The 21,512-nt window shown below is 37.7% G+C and overlaps 1 protein-coding gene across 2 annotated transcripts in view; it reads right to left on the bottom strand.

Moving 5' to 3' along the window:
• Positions 1-1,140: 1,140 nt before the first annotated feature.
• Positions 1,141-21,512, bottom strand: part of TNFRSF11A (TNF receptor superfamily member 11a) — a 367,845-nt gene continuing 347,473 nt past the window's right edge. The window contains exons 6-10 of one of the 2 annotated variants that reach the window (XM_053714632.1): positions 15,465-15,550; positions 7,581-7,685; positions 6,085-6,140; positions 4,869-5,442; positions 1,141-3,346 (exon numbers count right to left, since the gene is read on the bottom strand). In XM_053714632.1, the coding sequence (XP_053570607.1) occupies positions 2,943-3,346; positions 4,869-5,442; positions 6,085-6,140; positions 7,581-7,685; positions 15,465-15,550 (1,225 nt within the window). In that variant the 3' untranslated portion in view covers positions 1,141-2,942. The remainder of the gene's footprint in view (positions 3,347-4,868; positions 5,443-6,084; positions 6,141-7,580; positions 7,686-15,464; positions 15,551-21,512) is intronic. The other variant, XM_053714633.1, reaches the window with a different exon arrangement.

Here is a 21,512-nt window from a genome sequence, read left to right as displayed (position 1 = left end):
TTTAAAACACTCTTAGATAAAGTCTGCTTAGTGCAGAGGAAAGCGTCGAGTAAGAAGAAGCCGGTTCTATCAGCAGGAGAGACTGTCCTCCTTTTTGCCTGATTCAGGCAGTACTTTTTTTCTGCATCAGTATAATCCAACAGAAGGCTGTATTACATCACGAAGGACACCAGTGACCTGAGAAAGCCAAAGATTGTATGAACTGCATTTTTAAATCTTCCCTCTTGTATAGGTGCATATAATATGCGCAGTGGGTTTTTATAATACATTTATTTCTACTACCTTGAATCTGGGTTGCGCTTGTCTTTTATCCAAACAGATATCAAACAACAAAGAGAAACGTTTCGCAACTCGTTTTTAATTCAAGCAGCACTGGGATTTTTCTACGCTCCTAACTTCACCAACTTCACCAACTCTAAACAGAAGGACTACTAATCTCATAAGATCTATTGGGACCTGAAATCTGTACAACGCCCTTTGTAGTGGCTCCATATTGGTGGCTATGATATATGTTTGTTAAGCCTAGCAAGTCTATTCAGATGTTATTTATCAAAGTAATATTGTTACTGCACTTTGCATTCCACAAGTGTGGGTCTTACTATTTATTGTTATACTTTATTATTATAATTTATAATTTTTATGATTTATTATTATATGCTCTTACTGTGAGATTCTCTTAGCCATTTTTAGCGCTGTGAATTTTCTCTAGATATGTCTGTAAATACATATATACACATATAAATACATATGTATATATATATATATATATATATATGCATACTTATACATGTGTATGTATGTATCTCTATGAGAAAGCACTTTGCAGCCAATTTAAAAAAATAAATAAAACTATCATATTATTAGTTATCTCTTCTACACCCAACCAGGAGTGTAATTTATTTTGCTGGTTGTGTTTACATAGCCTGTCAATAACCTGGACTTTCAGTATAGGCGAGGATACCACAGGCTAAATCAGCTTTTTCAAATGCCGAAATAAGGGTAAAGGAGCTACTATTAAACAAATGAATACACTCCAGCAGGTAAAATGGATCATTTGTGAACAAATTAAAAAGGTGAGAACATTTTTAAGTAGGACTGTCCCTTAAATTTAGTTATATGGAATTACATATACATTACATGTCCAGTTCTTTCACTTTATTTATATTCATTTGCAGCATTATATTTGGCTTCTTGCTTATTCTGTACAGTGCAAATACAAAATATTAACAACAGCTAGAGTAGTAATTTGAACTTTATAGGTATTTACAATTAACATATACAGAATCATTTCTGGAAAAAAACAGTATGTCAGATATTTATACATTTTCCTTAGTCCCAAACAAATACCCCCAAAGGTGACATATGTTCATACAGCAACAAATCATTATAAAATAGATTAAATCTATCTATGCTCATTTAGTTTATTTGTAACACACTACACTGCTGTTTAATCCTGTGCTGCACATACTTATGCTGGAATTTATTTAATTTCTAACAACCACCCTTCCTTATTAATAATAATTCAGTGTATCAACCAGTCCACAAGGTATCACCAGGTATCCCCATGCCACATTACTTCACAGTTCATCTGATAGTTTTAGAGTATGTTCTGGATTTTTCTGTTTTCATGAAAATATAACCCTTAACCCTTTGAGTGCTAACGATGGCTCAGAGCCGCCACTAGCACTCACCCACCTTGAGGGCAATCTGGGGGCTCCCATCGACTCCCACCCCAGCGATCGGGCCTGTATAGTGACAGGCATTGCTGGGGCTTCATGTTTTGCGATGTGATGTCACACACAATGACGTCACCATGCAACTTTATTGAAAAATTACAATGGACAGTATAGGGAAATGGGGGCATGCTGCTTAGAAGCCTGTATCTCAAGCATCTAAGCAGCTACAGACCCACAAGACCCACCGTTGGAAAGGTAATTGCCTAACCTTATAAGTCTTGGGGATCTGAAAAAAAAAAGTTAAAAAAATATATATTTAAGGGGGTAGTGCTGTTGGTGAGCGAATACAGCTGTATCACCTCACTTTTCTCCCCTTAACTATACGTATTAAGGTCACAAAGTATTTCCTTGTTAGTTTTCTTTTCTAGACCATGTACCAATTTAGTAGCCCTCCTTTGAATGGCTTATAGTGTCTAGTCAAGTCACACTGTGAGACAGTATGACACACTGTTTTGACTGTCTTCTTCAGATCACACCATGGATAATAATTTTCCAACTTTGAAAGGTAATCATAAATTAACCTTAGGGTGACTTTATAACAACAAATCAGCACATTGCAGCTTACGTTACGGCAGACATTAAAAAAGTTAACCTGCTTCCAAAAACAAATACAATTACTTCAAAAGTAATTTCCATGATGGTTAGTTTCCAAATTAGATGAGGCTGAAAAGAGATAAAAGTCCATCAAGTTGATAATTGCATCACCATGTCTATTCTATCCAAGTCATAATCTCCAGGTTATCTTCAAATTAATTTAACTTTGTGCTGATTTTAAACAGATATTAAACACAAACCCAAAAATATTTCATTAAGCACCTTTAAAAAATATTGCAGTGTACATTAATTCTTTCTGGTTTGCTTGCTCTTCCTGTAATTTCCTTCTGCAAACTTTATTTTCCCTCTCCACAGTGGAACTGGAGCCCTGAGGTGAACACTCCAGTTATACTGAGATTTGTTTACAGAGAAATGCTACAGTGAGTTTCAAATGTAACCAGATTAGCCACAGCAAGAGAGACTCTGAACATTAAAACCACCAGGCTTTTCAAGAGGTCAAGAGGTTTATCCCTTATCTGTAATATGAAAGACGTATATATTTTGCTGTTTTTTTTCCCTTTGCAATACAGTGTTTAATTACTGATATTTACCTGGGGTAAATATACTGACTGGGTTGTATGTCCTTTTAATTTAGGCAAAAATGTATTCAAATTAGAAACACATACTCTCAGAACTAAAATATTCTGGTTTACCTTCTTCTTGCACAGGTATAAAAACAATATTTTGATTGCTATAGTGTCCTTGATTTAAAGTGCATGGACTCACAGAACACCTATTGTGATCTGTATTTGGGTAATGCAATCCTGTATTCATGTTTGAGCTTGAGAGAATATCAGCATATTTTTCTGTAGGACTTTGAGTGTTTGGTACAAAACTATCACACCGGCTCTGACTTTCTTCTTGAACTGGGTTTCCCACATTTCCTTCGTTGCTCTCATTATCTGTGGCGGTTTCCTGAGAGTTTTGACTCATCACAAGAAAAATAACATCACCATTGAAGTTCATCACTTGTCCATTTGCAATAAATGTTGAGTTGGTATTTCCTGTAATATTTCCTATGGAAAAAAAAAGGTATTAGACATACATGTGGTGTAAGGATTTTTTTAGAAAAGCCTTTTATCATATCTTTCACTAGGCATAATAATTTACCCACTGAGGAATCTCTAATAAGTAATATAAAACATTCACCCTGTTGTGCTAGTCCATACACTAGCTCCCTATAAGCTGTAGGATCCAATGAAAACCTATAAAGCTTTCATCAACCTCACACACAACTCTCAACTTCTACTCTTATCCCTAAACTGCCCTTATTGATCAACCTCTGACCTATATATATCTCCTATGATTACTATTTTTCCTATTCCACCTCCAAGACTTTTTAGGTGCAGCTCTTACACTCTGGAACCCTTTACTTTGCTCCACCTTGATAGCTTTCAGCATTTTTGGGCATATTTATCAATGTGCGAGTGGACATGATAGGAAGTAGCGTATCGTGTCCGCCGCACATCGATAAATGCCGACAGCATACACTTGATAAATATGCCCCAATGTTTGTATATGGAGGTGTACAACCTCTAGTAAAGTTACTCTTCATACTGTCTAAGTATATCTTAAACTACAATACACATGATAAGCAACCCTACACCTTATGTGTCCTCCTGTAGATTGTAAGTTCATTAGAGCAGAGTTCTCCTCTTGTACTAATGTGTTTAGTCTGTTTAATGTATCTGTGTTTTTTTTTTTTTAAATTATACCATGAATCACCGTCATTGTGTAATCTACTAATTTACTTATCAATTTGATGGTACTTTACAATTAAATAATAATAATAATAAAATATGATTTCTACAATAGTAGTTATTTAATGTAGTTATTTTAGTGGTTTTATGATTAAAAGCAAACATTTCAGCCTATACTTATTAAGCCATTGTTATGTGTAAACCTATATATGACAAAAGATCATTTTTATATGCTCTATGCTAAAGTGCTTTCTGTAATTTTTAAAGGTCAGTGGTGTAAAAGTTATAAACATCTATTTATCTTCCTGTACTAATGAAATTTTTGAATATTTCAAAGTTCTGCTTAGAAAAATCAATTCTCAAAGGGACACAATGGGGTAGATTTATCAATTGTCGGACGAACATGATCCGCTGTAGCGGATCATGTCCGCTTGACATAGATAAATGCAGACAGCATACGCTGTCAGCATTTATCATTGCACAAGCATTTCTGGTGAAATGCTTGTGCAATGCCGCCCCCTGCACATTCGCGGCCAATCGGCCGCTAGTAGGGGGTGTCAATCATCCCGATTGTATCTGATTGAGATGATTGCAGTCCACCACCTCAGAGGTGGCGGACGAGTTAAGGAGTAGCGGTCTTACAACTGCTGCTTCTTAACTTATGCTTTCGGCGAGCCTGAAGGTTTGTGCGGAAACAGCAGCATGATAAATCTACCCCAATGTCTGAATTTGACTATTCCCATGTGAATGTTAATATGAGAGGTCTACTCAACAACTTCATTGTGACATTTATTAAAGTTATAGAGAACTTTAAATATCAATTAAAATATTTTCTCACCTGACAGTGGTGGTGTATCTGAGGTAGACCAATCTTGATTGGAACTGCCACTTGGGCTCTGTGAGTCAGAAAACATCTCCTCAGTAGCATCTTCGTCTGACACATTGTGACCAGAATGTGAGTAGTCCATATTTGATGTGCACTGAGAGGAATGGACACTTTTTTGCCTCCCTTTTTCTTGACACGTTCTGGCAGATTGCCCACAAGTATGCAGAGGGATCTGCCCAGGCTGTGAGGTACTGCAGTATAATGGATAATGTTCTGAATAGGCAGGAATACTATCACTTTCTTCTGATGAATATTCCGTTTCTGTAATGTTACTCTCAACCTCTATACCTAGGGGCTTTGCTGAATACATCTTATCCGTATATTCATCTTCAGTGGGAAAACTTCTGCCCTTGAGGCATTCCTTTTCTAGCAAATCTGTTGACATGGTGCTGGGTGTACAGGTTTTCTGCCCAGAAATATTGTGTATTGATGAGTAATATGGACTATTGTCATGAAGAAGCTCATGAGTGTCAGAATGGTCATAAATGGGAACCTGAATATCTAAGTTATCAGGAGGAGATTTTTCCTAAAAATAAAAATAACCATAAGAACTGCTGGATAAACATTTGTTAAAGGTGCATTTTATAAAGGTCACTTGGCACAGATCTATTTATGTAACATAAAGGAAATAATTTTAAACTGATTAATAAACTGGTGTTGGTAAGTGGAAATGAACACATATTTCGTGTTCTCTCTCACTCACAAACATACACACATATATATGTATAAAAAACATTTTCTAAAAGATAATAAAACAGGCATTTCTTTCAAATTAAATTAGAATTATTTCTGCAATATAAATGCTTTTACAAAAATGCTTCTTTTAAAAGTTCTCTGTTTTTGTGATAACTTTTAATGTGCAAGCCACCCCTGCCAGTACAGTAGTGAGTCGTATCTAAGTGAATTGACCTCCTGCACTGTGACTGGCACTGGTGTCCAGTTTTGTGGAGTCCCCATAATTCAGAGTATTCAAAGGCAGAGAATATGCTTCCTTGTGACTCGCATCTTATTAGCACTGCAGCAGATATCATGAACAATAAGAAAATATAACAAAGTGATCATTTTAAAAGAATCACTATTGCAGAGGCATTTATACTGCAAATACATGTAATGTACATTAAAATTCATTAAATCAGTTTGTCTGGCACTTTTTATGGAGATATCGTACCTTAGTCCCCCGGGACCTGTAAAATAATTCATTTATCCACTGCTGTAGATTTTCTGCTGAAAATAACAAAAGAATGATTACTACTGGTAAGTCAAGATTAAATAATTATACATGTAAATGTGACTATAGACAAACACTAAGGTGTCTTTTTTATATTTTTACTAGAATTTGTATACAGGGAGCCCTCAGTTTACACCGGGGTTAGGTTCCAGAAGGAATGGTTTTAAATAGAAACCGTTGTAAATTGAAACCCAGTTTATAATGTAAGTCAATGGGAAGTGAGGGGGTTAGGTTCCAGGCCCCTCTTAAAATTGTCATAAGTAACACCTAATACATTATTTTTAAAGCTTTGAAATAAAGACTTTGGGGCATATCTATTAAGCTCCATGTGGAGCTTGAAGCCCCGTATTTCTGGCGAGTCTTCAGACTCGCTAGAAACACCAGTTATGAAGCAGCGGTCTAAAGACCGCTGCTCCATAACCTGTCCGCCTGCTCTGAGGAGGCAGAGATCGCCGCAATTCAACCCGATCGAATACGATCGGGTTGATTGACACCCCTGCTAGCGGCCAATTGGCCGTGAATCTGCAGGGGGGCGGCGTTGCACCAGCAGTTCACAAGAGCTGCTTGTGCAATGCTGAATGCGGAGAGTGTATTGTTCACCTGTATTCAAAACACATCTGACTGTTAAAGGACAATTAAATACAGTAGAATTGCATAATTAACAAATGTATAATATAATACAATGACAAAGCACTGTCTAAATTTATTTTTTCTGACAAATTTCAAAGTTAGTTCCATATTTCTTTCATCTGATCTGCATCATATGACGGCCATCAGCCAATCACAAAATGCATATACGTATATACTGCTCAGCAGGAGCCTTTAGAAAGTGTGCATAGGTTGTAAAAATATATTTCTATGAAGTTTGGTCTTATAATTTAACTACTAGGAAACAAGATATAACATTGTTATAATATATATTATCATTATTAATTGTATTATTATTATTATGATCTGTAGAGGCATGAGTGCAACAGATGAAAGGAGTTAAACACATTGCAGAGGAAGAGACTACACTTATATATAAAATGTTTGAATAAAATAAAGCATTTTCATTTTTATACTTGATTTTCCTTTTAAACAACTGGCCAAATGTTAATTGCTGCTTCATATATATTCCCTGGAATCAAAGGTAACCATTTTGCTTGAGTTTCAGTGTAAATCAATGACTTTCAACATTCAAATATTGCATTTCATTACCTGCAATGTTAACTCCTAATATGATGGACATAACATTCAAATGATCATAACTGAATATTGAAATGTTGATTCTCCCAGACTTTTAATACGAATCTATTAGACTTATAAAACAAGAAACTCTTAGCCACAACCTCAAATCTCAATTGAAATGAATTGTGTGTAAAACTTCCTTAGTATGTAGCTGTAGCAGGACATCCTCTGTCTTGAAATGAGTAAAACATATCAGCATATAATACCTGTAAGTTCTTTGAGTTTCTTCCTCCAGAACACAAAGCACACGACACCAATCACTGATACAACCAGTAGGAGTACTAAGCCCACAATTATGAACACATGATTATCTGTAAGCCAAAAAAAAACAGAAAAGAAACAGTTAATTAGAGCAATTAGCAAACACTACACAATGCAGATATATTAACTGTCTCACTACTGGGCAACTCACAAAACTGGCCTTAGAGGGAACACTGGTTGACAGGTGTCCAGTATTCAACCAAACAGTCTAGTATTTTAGCAGACTGTCCAGTAAAAGCTTTACAAAATTACTGGATACAAATGTCTAGTTTTTTTAAAGTTCTTGAGTGTTAGTATAATGTAAAATGCATCCTATGCTTCAATGCATTACAAATATGGATCAGAAAAAGGGAGGGGCAGTCAAGGTGGTCAAATCACTAATGTTTTTGTGCTACTGGCAGCCAAAAAGGTAACATTATTGATTTGTATATTATTGGCAGCCAAGGGGTAAAATGACTGTTGTAAAAAGTATGTATGGTTTGATGAAGAGTGGGACTAAAGTCAAACTTTTGGGGGGACATTTTGTGAGCAGACCGAACATCATGCCCAGTCAACTACAGATTGTTCAGTATTTTTGTGGAGGACAGCTGACAGCCCTAAAGGGAAGTCTTAGTAGAAAAAAAGACAGAACAGAAATGTATTATGATGTAATGTATATAATCCCATTTATTTTTGGGGCTTTTATAATGGGAAGATGCACTTCATGTGACAAATGCTTAGGCTGACTTCCCACCCCCACATAATACAATGGTGCTGAGGACAGAGACTTTACAAGCTGATGGTACTACATAGTCTGTGAGAAAAAGAAGACATGTTATGAAGAGTTCCAGCGCACAGTAACCACTTAGTAACCAATAGTATCTACTACCAGGGGCTTCATCCTATCTCAAGCAACCAGCAACTTTTCTTCTACACCTTTAAGAGCTATTGAGCAATGCCACCTTCTCTTGTATTAACTGGTTTTGTTTAGTGTGTTATTTGTTTTTAGTATTAATGTGAACCCCTAATCATGTGCCCATAGAATTTGTTGCTGCTTTCATAATAAGTGAAAGCAAAGGGATGGGAAGGGTGCACATATAGGGGGATCAAACTAGACAGGACTAGGGTTGCCACCTTTTGCCCAGAAGATTCCTGGACACTTTCAAAATGGGCGTGGCTTCTCGCGGCCTAAAATTCAATATGAAATCAAATTTATATATTATATATATATATATATAAATAAATAAATAAAAGCCACATTGCATGAGAACACCCTCCCTGACTTAGAGCACAGTGTAGCTTCCAAAGAGATTTTATTATACTGAGTTTGTTATACAGGACTGCGGGCTTACAGTCATATATATATATATATATATATATATATATATATATATATATATATATGCCACAGCCAGTACATTGCATGAGAACACCCTCCCTGACTTAGAGCACAGTGTACATTGTAGAAAAATAAAAGAAGTCTTATTACTAACCTCTCTGCAGCTTCCAAAGAGATTTTATTATACTGAGTTTGTTATACAGGAGCGCGGGCTTACAGCTGCATCATTTCCTAAGAGACAGAAAACTATGTCTGTGGCTCTTAGGAAACGATAATGCAGCTGTAAGCCCATCCTCCTGTTTAACAAACACAGTATAGTAAAATCTATTTGGAAGCTGCAGAGAGGTTAGCGTTAGTGGGGTCAATCGTTAGTTACAGCCCAGGACCGGTCACCGGCTGCACGCACCTCTGCTCACTGTCTTGTCTCTCTTACATGGCGCACAATCTGCGTAGTGCAGGCTCAGCTCAGCGATGGAAGTGACGTGACCCTCCTCCTCCCTCCCACATACTCCTCACGTGACGTGACCCCCCTCCTCCCTCTCACATACCATACTCCATGCAGCTGCAGCTCCCACATTCTCCAACTCCAGGCAGGTTCCATCTCTCCTCCCGCTGGGCTATGAGCTCCTCTGGCCAGCAATTTTTTTTAAAAAATCTACGCTCAGTGCTGTGCCAGCCCCAGGGGAGCTCTTAGCCCGGGCATTTGACGGTAGTTCCGGGGCACGGGACATACAGTCCCAGACCGGGACTGTCCCGGTGAAACCGGGGCAGGTGGCAACCCTAGACAGGACTGATACATTGTAGGACTATTTAAAATCAAAACTTGTAATACAAAAATGATGCATCTATAGCTATATATCAATATGATTATGTATCTGCATGTGCATGCCATATACAGTACATGGCTTGATTCATCCATCCTTAACAAAGATTAAATCGTCCCAATTCCAGCCTTGCTGGAGCACCTCTAGATCATCATCGGTCCTCCACCAAATTTCACAGTGGGTGCGAGACACTGTGGCTTGTAGGCCTCTCCAGGTATCTTTCTAACCATTAGAAGTCCAGGTGTTGGGCAAAACCAAAAACCAAAATTAGACTCATCAGAGAAGATGGCCTGGAATCAGGCAAATTTATATTTGTGAAGGACGCATGAATCAAGCCACATACAAGGTTATGCTGGATGAAAACTTGCTTCCTTCTGCTCTGACAATGTTCTCTAACATCTATCTCCAGACCTGAACCCTATTGAGAACCTCTGGAATGTGATCAAGAGGAAGAAGGATGGTCACAAGTCATCAAACAAAGCTGATCTACTTGAATTTTTTCACCAGGAGTGTTAGAACATCACCCAACAACAATGTTTTAAAGACTGGTGGGGAGCACCAACAAATATTGATTTTTAAAATCTTGCTAAGGTAAAACATTAGTATTGTGTTGTTTAAAAAGAAATATAAACTTGTTTTCTTATTTGAGATCTGAAAACAATACACCTTTTTGTTATTTTGAACAATTGTCAATATCTGCAAATAAATGCTCTAAATGACAATATTTTTATTTGAAATTTAGGAAAAATGTTGTCAGTTGTTTATAGAATAAAACAAAAATGTTCATTTTTCTCAAACACATACATAGTGCACCCTGCACTGTCAATAGTGCTCCACATGTAATCTGGGCCTAAGTGTACTACAAGAATGGAAATGAGTCAGTTGATTGGCATGACACACAAAACTCTACTTCTTTTTTCAATTGTTTTATTTTCATTGCCTAAAAGTATGTTTGAACATGGATGACATAAAGATATATGGTTTTAAATCACTATCTGTGCTGCTGAAGATTTGTTCGATTACACATTAAACTTCAGTGGAGCAAATTGCTGTTTCAATATAAATAAAAGTAGATACGCTGGCAGTGAAAATAAACGGTTAAAAAAATAATTTACTTAAGTGAACCACTTGAATGAATGAAGGGAGAGTAATCATTACCTAAAGTACAAACGTGTACAAAAAACATTCTAGCTGCAAAAGAATAAAATCTCCAAAATAAAATGCTCTAATGTGTTTCAGCATATTGTTATAGCATATTATGATTGCATATAACTATGTGTTTATGCCCTGTAAATGATTTAAACACAGTTAAAGTCAGCTCCAGAATACCAATGCACTACTGGGACCTAGACGAATACATCTGGTGAACCAAAGAAAAGACACATATGTGCATAGCCACCAATCAACAGCTATCTTCCAGTAGTACATTGCTGCTCCTGAGCCTATTTACAAATGCTTTTCATCAAAGGCTACATACAGAACAAGGTTTATTTGGTAATAGAAATAAATAGAAAAATACTTTTAAAATTGCATGCTCTACAGTGGGTATTGAAAAGAATCACCACCCCCCCCCCTGAAAATAATCACATTTTGTTGCTTTGCAGTCTGAAATAAATACAGACACAGTTTTTGTTTATCCAGTTGTAATAATAACATTCAAGTGAAAAATATAACACCAACATGTCAGGCAAAAATAAAGACAATTCAAAAACAGAATCACTGAGTTGCAAAAAGGATCACCCCCTTCTAAAATTACTTGTAAACTCAATCAGCTGTAACTAATCACCTTCTCAACGGCACATACAAAGAAAATTTGAGCTTCAACTGTGATCATCTGTGGGCGTATTGATTAGCTCAGCATGAAAATAGCTTTCCTGGAGCATCTCAGTCCCTGGTAGTGCAACTGAAGCAAACAATCAACTATGGGTGGCAAGGCACTGTCAAAAGATCTCCGTGATAATGTTGTGGACAGGCACAAGTCAGGAGATGTATACAAGAAAATATCAAAGGCTTTATCAATCCCTAGAAGCACAGTGAAGTCTATTATTAAGAAGTGGAACCTATTTGGTAAAACACAGACCCTCTCTGGATCAGGACGTCGATCCAATCTGGATGAAATAGCCAGGAGGAAACTGGTCAGAGAGACTACCAAGAGACCCACAGCAACTCTGAAGCAGCTGCAGGAATTTATGACAAAGAGTGGTCATTGTGTGCATGTGACAACAATATCACAAATTCCCCACAAATGTGGCTTGTATGGGAGGGTTGCAAGAAAAAAGCCACTCCCCAAGAAAGGCCACAAAAAGGTTTTATGGTCAGATGAGACTAAAATGTAATTATTTGGCCTCAACACCAAACAATATGTCTGGAGGAAATCCAATACAGCTCACCATCCACATAACACCATACCTACAGTAAAGCATGGAGGTGGTAATAACCTGTTATGGGGGTGTTTCTCTGCAGCAGGCACTGGAACACTTGTCAGGATAGAAGGAATAATGGATGGGGCAAAATACCGACAAATTCTTGAGGAAAATCTGCTGCCCTCTGCCAGTAAGTTGTAGATGGGAAGAAGGTTAACCTTCCAACATGACAATGACCCAAAGCACACAGCAAAAATGACCACACAGTGGTTGAAGGAGAAAAATGTCCTTTCATGGCCTAGTCAGAGCCAAGACTTAAACCCCATTGAATATTTGTGGCATGACTTGAAGACTGCAGTCCATAAATGGTCACCATCAAATGTAACAGAACTGGAGCAGTTCTGCAAAGAAGAGTGGGCAAATATTGCACAGATGTGCAAAGTTAGTAGAGACATATCCCAACAGACTAAAGGCTGTAATTAAAGCAAAAGGTGGTTCAACAAAATACTGACACAAGGGGTTTATCCTTTTCCAACTCAGTGATTCTGTTTTTTAATTGTCTTTATGTTTGCCTGACATGTTGGTGTTATATCTTTCACTTGGATGTTATAAGTTGCACTGAGTAATTACAACTGGATAAACAAAAACTGTGTCTGTCTTTATTTCAGGCTGCAAAGCAAAAACATGAGATTATTTTCAAGGGGGGGGGGGGTGATTATTTTCAATACCCACTGTATTTAAACCATTAAACCTTAAAGGGATAGTCTACTCCAGAATTGCTATTGTTTAAAAAGAAAGATAATTCCTTTATTAACCATTCCCCAGTTTTACATAAATAACACTGTTATATTAATACACTTTTTAGCTCTGTGATTACCTTGTATCTAAGCCTCTGCAGACTGCCCCCTTATTTCAGTTCTTTTGACAAACTTGCATTTTAGCCAATCAGCGCTGACTCATAAATAACTCCACAGGAGTGAGCACAATGTTATCTATATGGCACAAATAAACGCTGAAGTTTAAGCGTTTGCGTGCAAACGATAAGGGGTTTATCGTAGGTGTTTGCGCTCGTCTGGGTTACCACTGGTATTACGAGTTGAAAATAAACACGTCGCATGAGCGCAATCGTGATTTATGCTAGAATTATTACCGCGTCCTCAGAGCTCTGGTTAACTGTTTCACGAATCAAAGAAGTTGCAAAAAGCACATCAAAAATACATTACAAAGTACAGTTACATTTATAATTATACCATATAATAAAAATTAATTTGTGACATTGAAGTCATGTGATCTATACTATTGGCATAATAATCAGCAAACATAAAATTGCAAGATTACAAAAACAAACTAAAATAATCTTTGCACGATATTTCCATTGTGAACTTGACCTTGATGTGAATAACACTAACTGTATCACTCAATCGGCCATGGTGCAATGACATTTTTGTGACATTTAACTTTTTTTATGAATAGTAGCAAGATTAGAAGTGTTTACCATTATATGTGCATCATTTTATTAGTGAGATTTACAAGAGTGGATATTATTAGCAGTGACATTTCAGTACTCCCATATTTGCAAAACAATTTGATATTTTAAAATGCTGCAATAAAGTTATAGTGATTTGAAAAAACAAAGCACTGAACAGTCTCTAAGATGGGCCTGTTTTATAATGTGTACAAAATGATGGCATTTATATAATATTTAAAAAGACATAAAAGAGCTCATGTGTATTAGAACATTTTATTATTGTACTATTTATAGCATATAGCTATGCCTTTAAATCCTTCAAAAGGGTCAAGCACATAGTTATAGTCAGCTCCAGGGCAGTGCTACTTGGCCTAGGCTTAGCTAAACAAATCTTGTGAACTAATGACAAAAGACGCGTGTAGCCCAGTGGAGGTTCCAGAAACCTTTTTATGTGGGTGCAAACACTTCTTGGAGGAGTCACAGGGGTTCCACAGGGGGGTGGAGGCCTTGATACAGGTGTTCTGAGGGCTGAGCCAGTTGGTCTGGGGGTGTGGTTAGGCAGTTGTGGGATGTGACCCCCCAAAAAGGACAGAGCCACAGAGTAGTAAATTTCACCTTTTTACCCACCTGCTCAACCCACTGGGGGGTTCACCGTAGAAGATTATTTGCACCCCTTGCTCTCCCCCTAGAACTCCACTGGTGTAGCCACTAATCAGCAGCTAGCTCCCTGTAATGCACTGCTAGACCTGAGCCTACCTAGCTGAGCTTTTCAACAATAGATAATAAGGGAACAAAGTAATTTTTAAAACAATGATCTAACCACTCCTTGGTTTCTGCTTACACCATAAGCAGTGGTTTTACCCCTTTGGCTTCCAATAACATACAAGGCAGTTATTTATTTACCATTATAAGCTGCCAGAAACACATAGAGAAACAGCTTAAATCTTTGTACCAGCAGAGCACACAAAAACACGTGACTTAACACCTTTCTGGAGAAATACTGGTATCAAGACATAAGCAGTCTTTAAAGGGACATGAAACCCACATTTTTTTCTTTCATGATTCAGAAAGAGCATGTGATTTTAAACAACTTTCTAATTTACTTCTATTATCTAATTTGCTTCATTCTCTTGATATCCTTTGCTGAAAAGCATATCTAGATAGCATCAGTAGCTGCTGATTGGTTGCTGCACATAGATGCTTCGTGTGATTGGCTCACCCATGTGCATTACTATATCTTCAACAAAGGATATCTAAAGAATGAAGCAAATTAGATAATAGAAGTAAATTGGAATGTTGTTTAAAATTGTATTTTCTACCTGAATCATGACAGAAACATTTTGGGTTTAGTGTCCCTTTAAATATGTAGCTTCTGCTCAGAAGATTTATGGCCTAATATTCAAAACCTCGCTGGCATGGAGAGAAAAAACAACATTTTGGGGATTTTTTTAGGCCTTGTATTGTAATGTTGAAGTCTCTGTTTCACATAAATAACACTACATAGCAACATAAACATTTCTCAAGATAAAATTTGTGTTTCTTTATTTGTTTTAAGGGCCTCGTCATACCAATGAGACTTCTTACAATATCTCACCTAAGCGGCGAGGTTTTGAATATCAGGCCCTTAGATACGCACACAGTTTCTGTAAATATTTTTTCTAAGCAGCTCATTGAAATACCTGAATATACAGTTCACAAAAGTACACTTGACAACCCTATATATATTTCATGTAAAAATCAAAATCAGAATGGCCCTTACACATATATGTAAACAAGTATTGTAGAGTAAAATATGAATAAAAGCAATATGGTGTTAACTAATATGTTAAAAATATAGCATAGCCTCAAATACTTACTTAAAGATGTGTTGATGACTTTGTCACAAACAGGGTCCGAAGTTTTGGTACCGTTTTTAATCTGTACTAGTCCAATTTCTGTGCAGCTGTAACAGAATACAGATAGTAAGCTGATGTACAATTAAACAATTTTAATTTCTCTCTCATAAATGTTATCTAAATTAAATTATGTAAAACATTAGCACAAACTACATACAAAGGAGCACAACAAACGTGTTAAAGGGATACTGAACCCAAATTGTTTTCTTTCATAATTCAGATAGAGAATGCATTTTTAAGCAACTTTCTAATTTACTCCTATTATTAATTTTTCTTCGTTCTCTTGGAATCTTTATTTGAAAAAGCAGGAATGTAAGCTTATGAGACGGCCCATCTTTGGTTTAGCACCTGGGAAGCGCTTTCTGATTAGTGGCTAAATATAGCAACCAATCAGCAAGCGCTACCCAGGTGCTGAACCAAAGATGGCCCATCTTGTAAACTTACATTACTGCTTTTTCAAATAAAGATTACTAGAGAACGGAGAAAAATTGATAATAGGAGTAAATTAGAAAGCTGTTTAAAATTGCATGCTCTGTCTGAATCATGAAAGAAAAAAATGTGGGATCAGTATTCCTTTAATCCCTTAAAGTGAAAGTAAATTTTGCTTCAAGGGAATAGAGCAACAGTTAGAATTCATATCAAATAATAAAGTTGCTAACTTTTTTTTTTGTAAATTCAACGTCTGTTAAAATAATTATATTTATTCCGATCGTATTATGTAGTCTCTTCCTCTACCTCCTCGCCGTCTTCCGGGTTATTGCTGGCTTTACTGTTCAACGAACAGACCCGTCATTTACGTAAGGATGTTCGCTCGTAGCCGACAAGGAAAAATTGGCACATGCGCAATGTGACTAACTAATTGTCAATACTTAGAAAAAGAACATCTCATGTATGCATATAAAGAATGAAAAATAGGCTATGTATAATAGCACAATAATCATTTGTGTATTATCCAAAATTGCCGATATAATTTACAAAGCAATGCTTACTGTAGATGGCATTATGTAATATGCATTTTTCAATATTATACTTACAATTACCTATATTTGTGATTATGGAAACTGCTACAATCACAAGCTCCATGTACCTGTAATGAATGACGAAAACAGGATTCCCTTTTTCTATGCGCATGCGGCTAATGTGAACGCGCTTGAAGAAAAAAATGAGATCGGAGTTAGCTGCATGCTCACTAGAAGCCGTGGGCGTTTTTCTTGGTGCTCGAGATGCCAATGGGGGAACCAATCGGTTAGATACCGATGGTTCTGTCACCGCCACAGAATATATTTTTTTATCGCGGGTGGAGGAAGCATATTCAATTGAACACTATCCGCAATAAAAAAAAGGTATTTAGACAACGAGCATTAAAAAGTCATGAATTAAACTGCACCTTATTTTGAATGTAATATCGAATTATAAATAGCTCAACTTCTGACTTAACTTTCACTTTAAAGACCAACGACGTACAGGGTACGTCCTACAAAAAAATGTCCTTAACGACCAAGGACGTACCCTGTACGTTTTGGTGTTTCCAAGCGGTGGAAGCGATCCTGATGGCTTCCAGCCGCTTTCATGTTATTGCAGTGACGTCTGCAATAACATTTCTAAGCCACCCGATTCAGAGAGTGACACCCTGTGGCCCTCTCTGCATCGGCCATCTATGGCCGCGATCGTTGGTGGGTGGGAGCCAATGTGGGAGGCTATCGATGGTACACTGTAAGTCAGAGGGGGGCGTAGGGTTGCCACCCGTCCCTTAACATACAGAACACTGATAAGTTAAACATGCTGCAGGGTGTGTAAGGAGGAATATGAATAGTGCTGTCCAGAAACACAATATATGTTCCTCCCTGCACACCCTGCAGCATGTGCAATTCATAAGTGTCCAGGAAAACATAGCTGAGGTGGGATCGCAATCGGGGCCGCCGGGGGCACGCACAGGCACATGCACTGGGGCGGGCGCGTGCATGGGGCGGGAGCGTGTGCGAACGCTACACTATGAAACAATATTTTTTTCCAATATGGTGGGGGAAAGGACTGTGGAGGATGGGAATTTTTGCCTAAGGGATCTGGGAGGGGGTTGGATATTGAGGGGGGGGGCAGCTACACTACAGAATTTGCCAGTACCCAAGATGGCGAACTATAAGATAGAGGGGGAGGGTTAGAGAGCTGTTTGTGGGGGGGATAAGCGTGGTTGGGGGCTATGAGGGGATCCCACAGCAGAATTATGTTTTTTAAAAAAGAAACAAAAAAACCCCCAAAAAAACTCTTATTTTAGTTTTGGCAGACTTTCTGCCAGTACTTAAGATGGTGGGGACAATTGTGGGGTGGGTGAGGGAAGAGAGCTGTTTGGGAGGGATCAGGGGGTGTGATGTGTCAGGTGGGACTCTGATATCTACACTAAAGCTAAAATTAACCCTGCAAGCTCCCTACAAGCTACCTAATTAACCCCTTCACTGCTAGACATAATAAACGTGTGATGCGCATCAGCATTTAGCGGCCTTCTAATTTCCAAAAAGCAACGCTAAAGCCATATGTCTGCTATTTCTGAACAAAGGGGAACCATTTGTGCCATAATTGCAAAAGCTGTTTGTAAATAATCTCAGTGAGAAACCTAACATTTTTAAAAATGTTTGCGAAAAAGTGAACGATTTTTTTCATTTGATAGCATTTGGCGGTGAAATGGTGGCATGAAATATAGCAAAATGGGTCTAGATCAATACTTTGAGTTGTCTACTACACTACGCTAAAGCTAAAATTAACCCTACAAGCTCTCTACAAGCTCCCTAATTAACCCCTTCACTGCTGGGCATAATACACGTGTGGTGCGCAGCGGCATTTAGCGGCCTTCTAATTACCAAAAAGCAACGCCAAAGCCATATAAGTCTGCTTTTCTGAACAAAGGGGATCCCAGAGAAGCATTTACAACTATTTGTGCCATAATTGCACAAGCTGTTTGTAAATAATTTCAGTGAGAAACCTAAATTTTTTAAAAATGTTTGTGAAAAAGTGAACGATTTTTTTTATTTGATTGCATTTTGCGGTGAAATGGTGGCATGAAATATACCAAAATGGGCCTAGATTAATACTTTGGGTTGTCTTCTAAAAACAAAATATATATACATGTCAAGGGATGTTCAGGGATTCCTGACCGATATCAGTGTTCCAATGTAACTATCGCTAATTTTGGAAATAGCAAAGTGCTACTTGTATTTATTGCCCTATAATTTGCAAAGAACATGTAAACATTGGGTATTTCTAAACTCAGGACAAAATTTAGAAACTATTTAGCATGGGTGTTTTTTGGTGGTTGTAGATGTGTAACAGATTTTGGGGGTCAAAGTTAGAAAAAGTGTGTTTTTTTAGATTTTTCCTCATATTTTATAATTATTAATAGTAAATATAAAGATATGATGAAAATAATGGTATCTTTAGAAAGTCCATTTAATGGCGAGAAGAACGGTATATAATATGTGTGGGTACAGTAAATGAATAAGAGGAAAATTACAGCTAAACACAAACACCGCAGAAATGTAAAAATAGCCTTGGTCCCAAACGGTCAGAAAATGAATAAGTGCTGTGGTCCTTAAGGGGTTAAGCTACATTAACAAGGTAAAAGACCCATTAAAGGACCAGTAAATATAGTATATTTGCATAATCAACAAATGCATGATACAAAGACAATGCAATAGCACTTAGGGGCCGATTTATTAAGGGCCGAATGGCCCCGAATGCCCGTTTCCACGCGAGCCCTTAGGCTCGCCGGAAACAGGAATTAAGAAGCAGCGGTCTTAAGACAGCTGCTTCTTAACTCATACACCTCCTCTGAGGCTGTGGACATCAATCTGCCCGATCTCATACGATCGGGTTGATTGACACCCCCTGCTAGCGGCCGATTGGCCGCGAATCTGCAGGGGGCGGCATTGCACAAGCAGTTCACCAGAACTACTTGTGCAATGTTAAATGTCAACAGTGTATGCTGTCGGCATTCAGCGATGTGGGGCGGACATGATCCGCTACAGCAGATCATGTCTGTCCGACTGTTAATAAAGCAGCCCCTTAGTCTGAACTTCAAATGAGTAGTAGATACTTTTTTCTGACAAATTTCAAAGTTATGTCTATTTCAACTCACTGTATCATGTGACAGGCATCAGCCAATCACAAATGCATATAGGTATATACTGTGAATTCTTGCTCATTCTCAGTAGGAGCTGGTGACTCAGAAAGTGTAAATATAAAAAGACTGAGCACATTTTGTTAAAGGGCCATAATACCCAAATGTTTAAACACTTGAAAGTGATGCAGCATAGCTGTAAAACGCTGACTAGAAAATATCACCTGAACATCTCTATGTAAAAAAGAAAGATATTTTACCTCAAAAGTTCCTCAGTAGCCACATCCCATTGTAAAGGATTTCTAAGCAGCATTTTAGTGTGTCTGTCCTAGGACAGCTTAGGGGATGAGCCTCATGCACTCTCATATTATTTCACCAATCAGGTAAAGGAAGCTTAATATGAAATCTCATGAGAGTTAAGTAAAATCTCATGAGATCACAGTAAAAGAGTTCATGACCTCAGCACTGCTGATGCTTATTGGCTGCTGTTCATTTCTTCATTTTTTTTTTAAATTTTTTACCTGCAGCTGGAAGCAGGTGAAGTATTACTTTTTACACAGAACTTACTCTGCTGAGCTGAGGAGATTGTGAGGTAAAATATCTTCCTTTTTTACATAGAGATGCTCAGGGGATATTTTCCTGTCAGCTTTTTGCAGTTATACTGCATCAGTTTCAAGTGATTTAGCATATGAGTATTATGTCCCTTTAATGGAAGTAAATTGGGAAGTTGTTAAAAATTGCTGCTCTATCTGAATCATGAAAGTTTAATTTTAACTTTAGTGTCCTTAAAACAAAAGTACCAAGTCCATTATTTGCCAACAAGTACATTGTACCATAGCCATTGAAGTCTTAACCAGCCCATCTGTTAAAATGTATCTGTGTGGATGACCATGTGCCGTCATCCGCAATAAAGGGGTTAATTACAATGTGCCTGCTGCAGTTAGTGTGTATCACCGAGCTGCGTTATGCAAATAACCTGTAGAGGGAACTTTAAAATGCGGTAACTTCATCCACTCTATGGTAAACTAAACTAGTTCTGCATAGCTAGAATCAGTGTTTAATGGGACAAGTTGCCCAAATGCTGAATCACTTGAAAGTGATGCTGTGTATCTGTGTAAAAGGAAGATATTTTACCTCACAATTTTCTCTGTAGCTACATACAATTGTAAAGGATCTAATCCGGGTGTTTGACCCGGGACTTGCAAGGGAATGTGGATTACTTTATTTCCCTCCTTAGTATAAAGGGACATTCTAGGCAAAATTGGAATCCATATGGATGTATTTCAGTTTTGAATATAAGCATTTTTCTAATATACATGTATTAGGAAAAATGCTTCTAATAAAAGCTATAGCTATTTCAATTATGTATTTAAGTATGCACCATGCACCAGCATTTTTAAAAAAAAGCATTTGCTAGGAGAGCCTAAGGTGCTTATTCCGTATGCTAATGACTTGCAGCTAGATTACGAGTTTTCTGCGCTATAGGGAAATTAATGACCGCCACAAAAGCGGCGTTAATTCACTTCCCTATAGCGCTGCTATCACAAGTTTGTAAAAAGCAGGCTTGTGCGAGCGATATGGTGGCGTTGAGCTCCATACAGCACCGAAATACGAGCGCTGCTTTGACGTGCTCGTGCACGATTTCCCCATAGACATCAATGGGGAGAACCATCAAAAAAGAAGCTTAACACCTGCGATCGTGGAAACAAAAGCTCAGTAACGCAGCTCCATTGATGTCTATGGGGAAAGAAAAAGTTATGTTTAAACCTAACACCCTAACATAAAAACCACGTCTAAACACCCCTAATCTGCCGCCCCCGATATCGCCGCCACCTACATTACAGTTATTAACCCCTAATCTGCCGCCCTTAACATCGCCGCCACCTAAATAGAACTATTAA

This window comes from Bombina bombina, chromosome 5 (genome assembly GCF_027579735.1).
Source record: "Bombina bombina isolate aBomBom1 chromosome 5, aBomBom1.pri, whole genome shotgun sequence".
In the NCBI taxonomy this organism is placed as follows: domain Eukaryota; kingdom Metazoa; phylum Chordata; class Amphibia; order Anura; family Bombinatoridae; genus Bombina; species Bombina bombina.
This window is presented reverse-complemented; position numbering and strand designations above follow the sequence as displayed.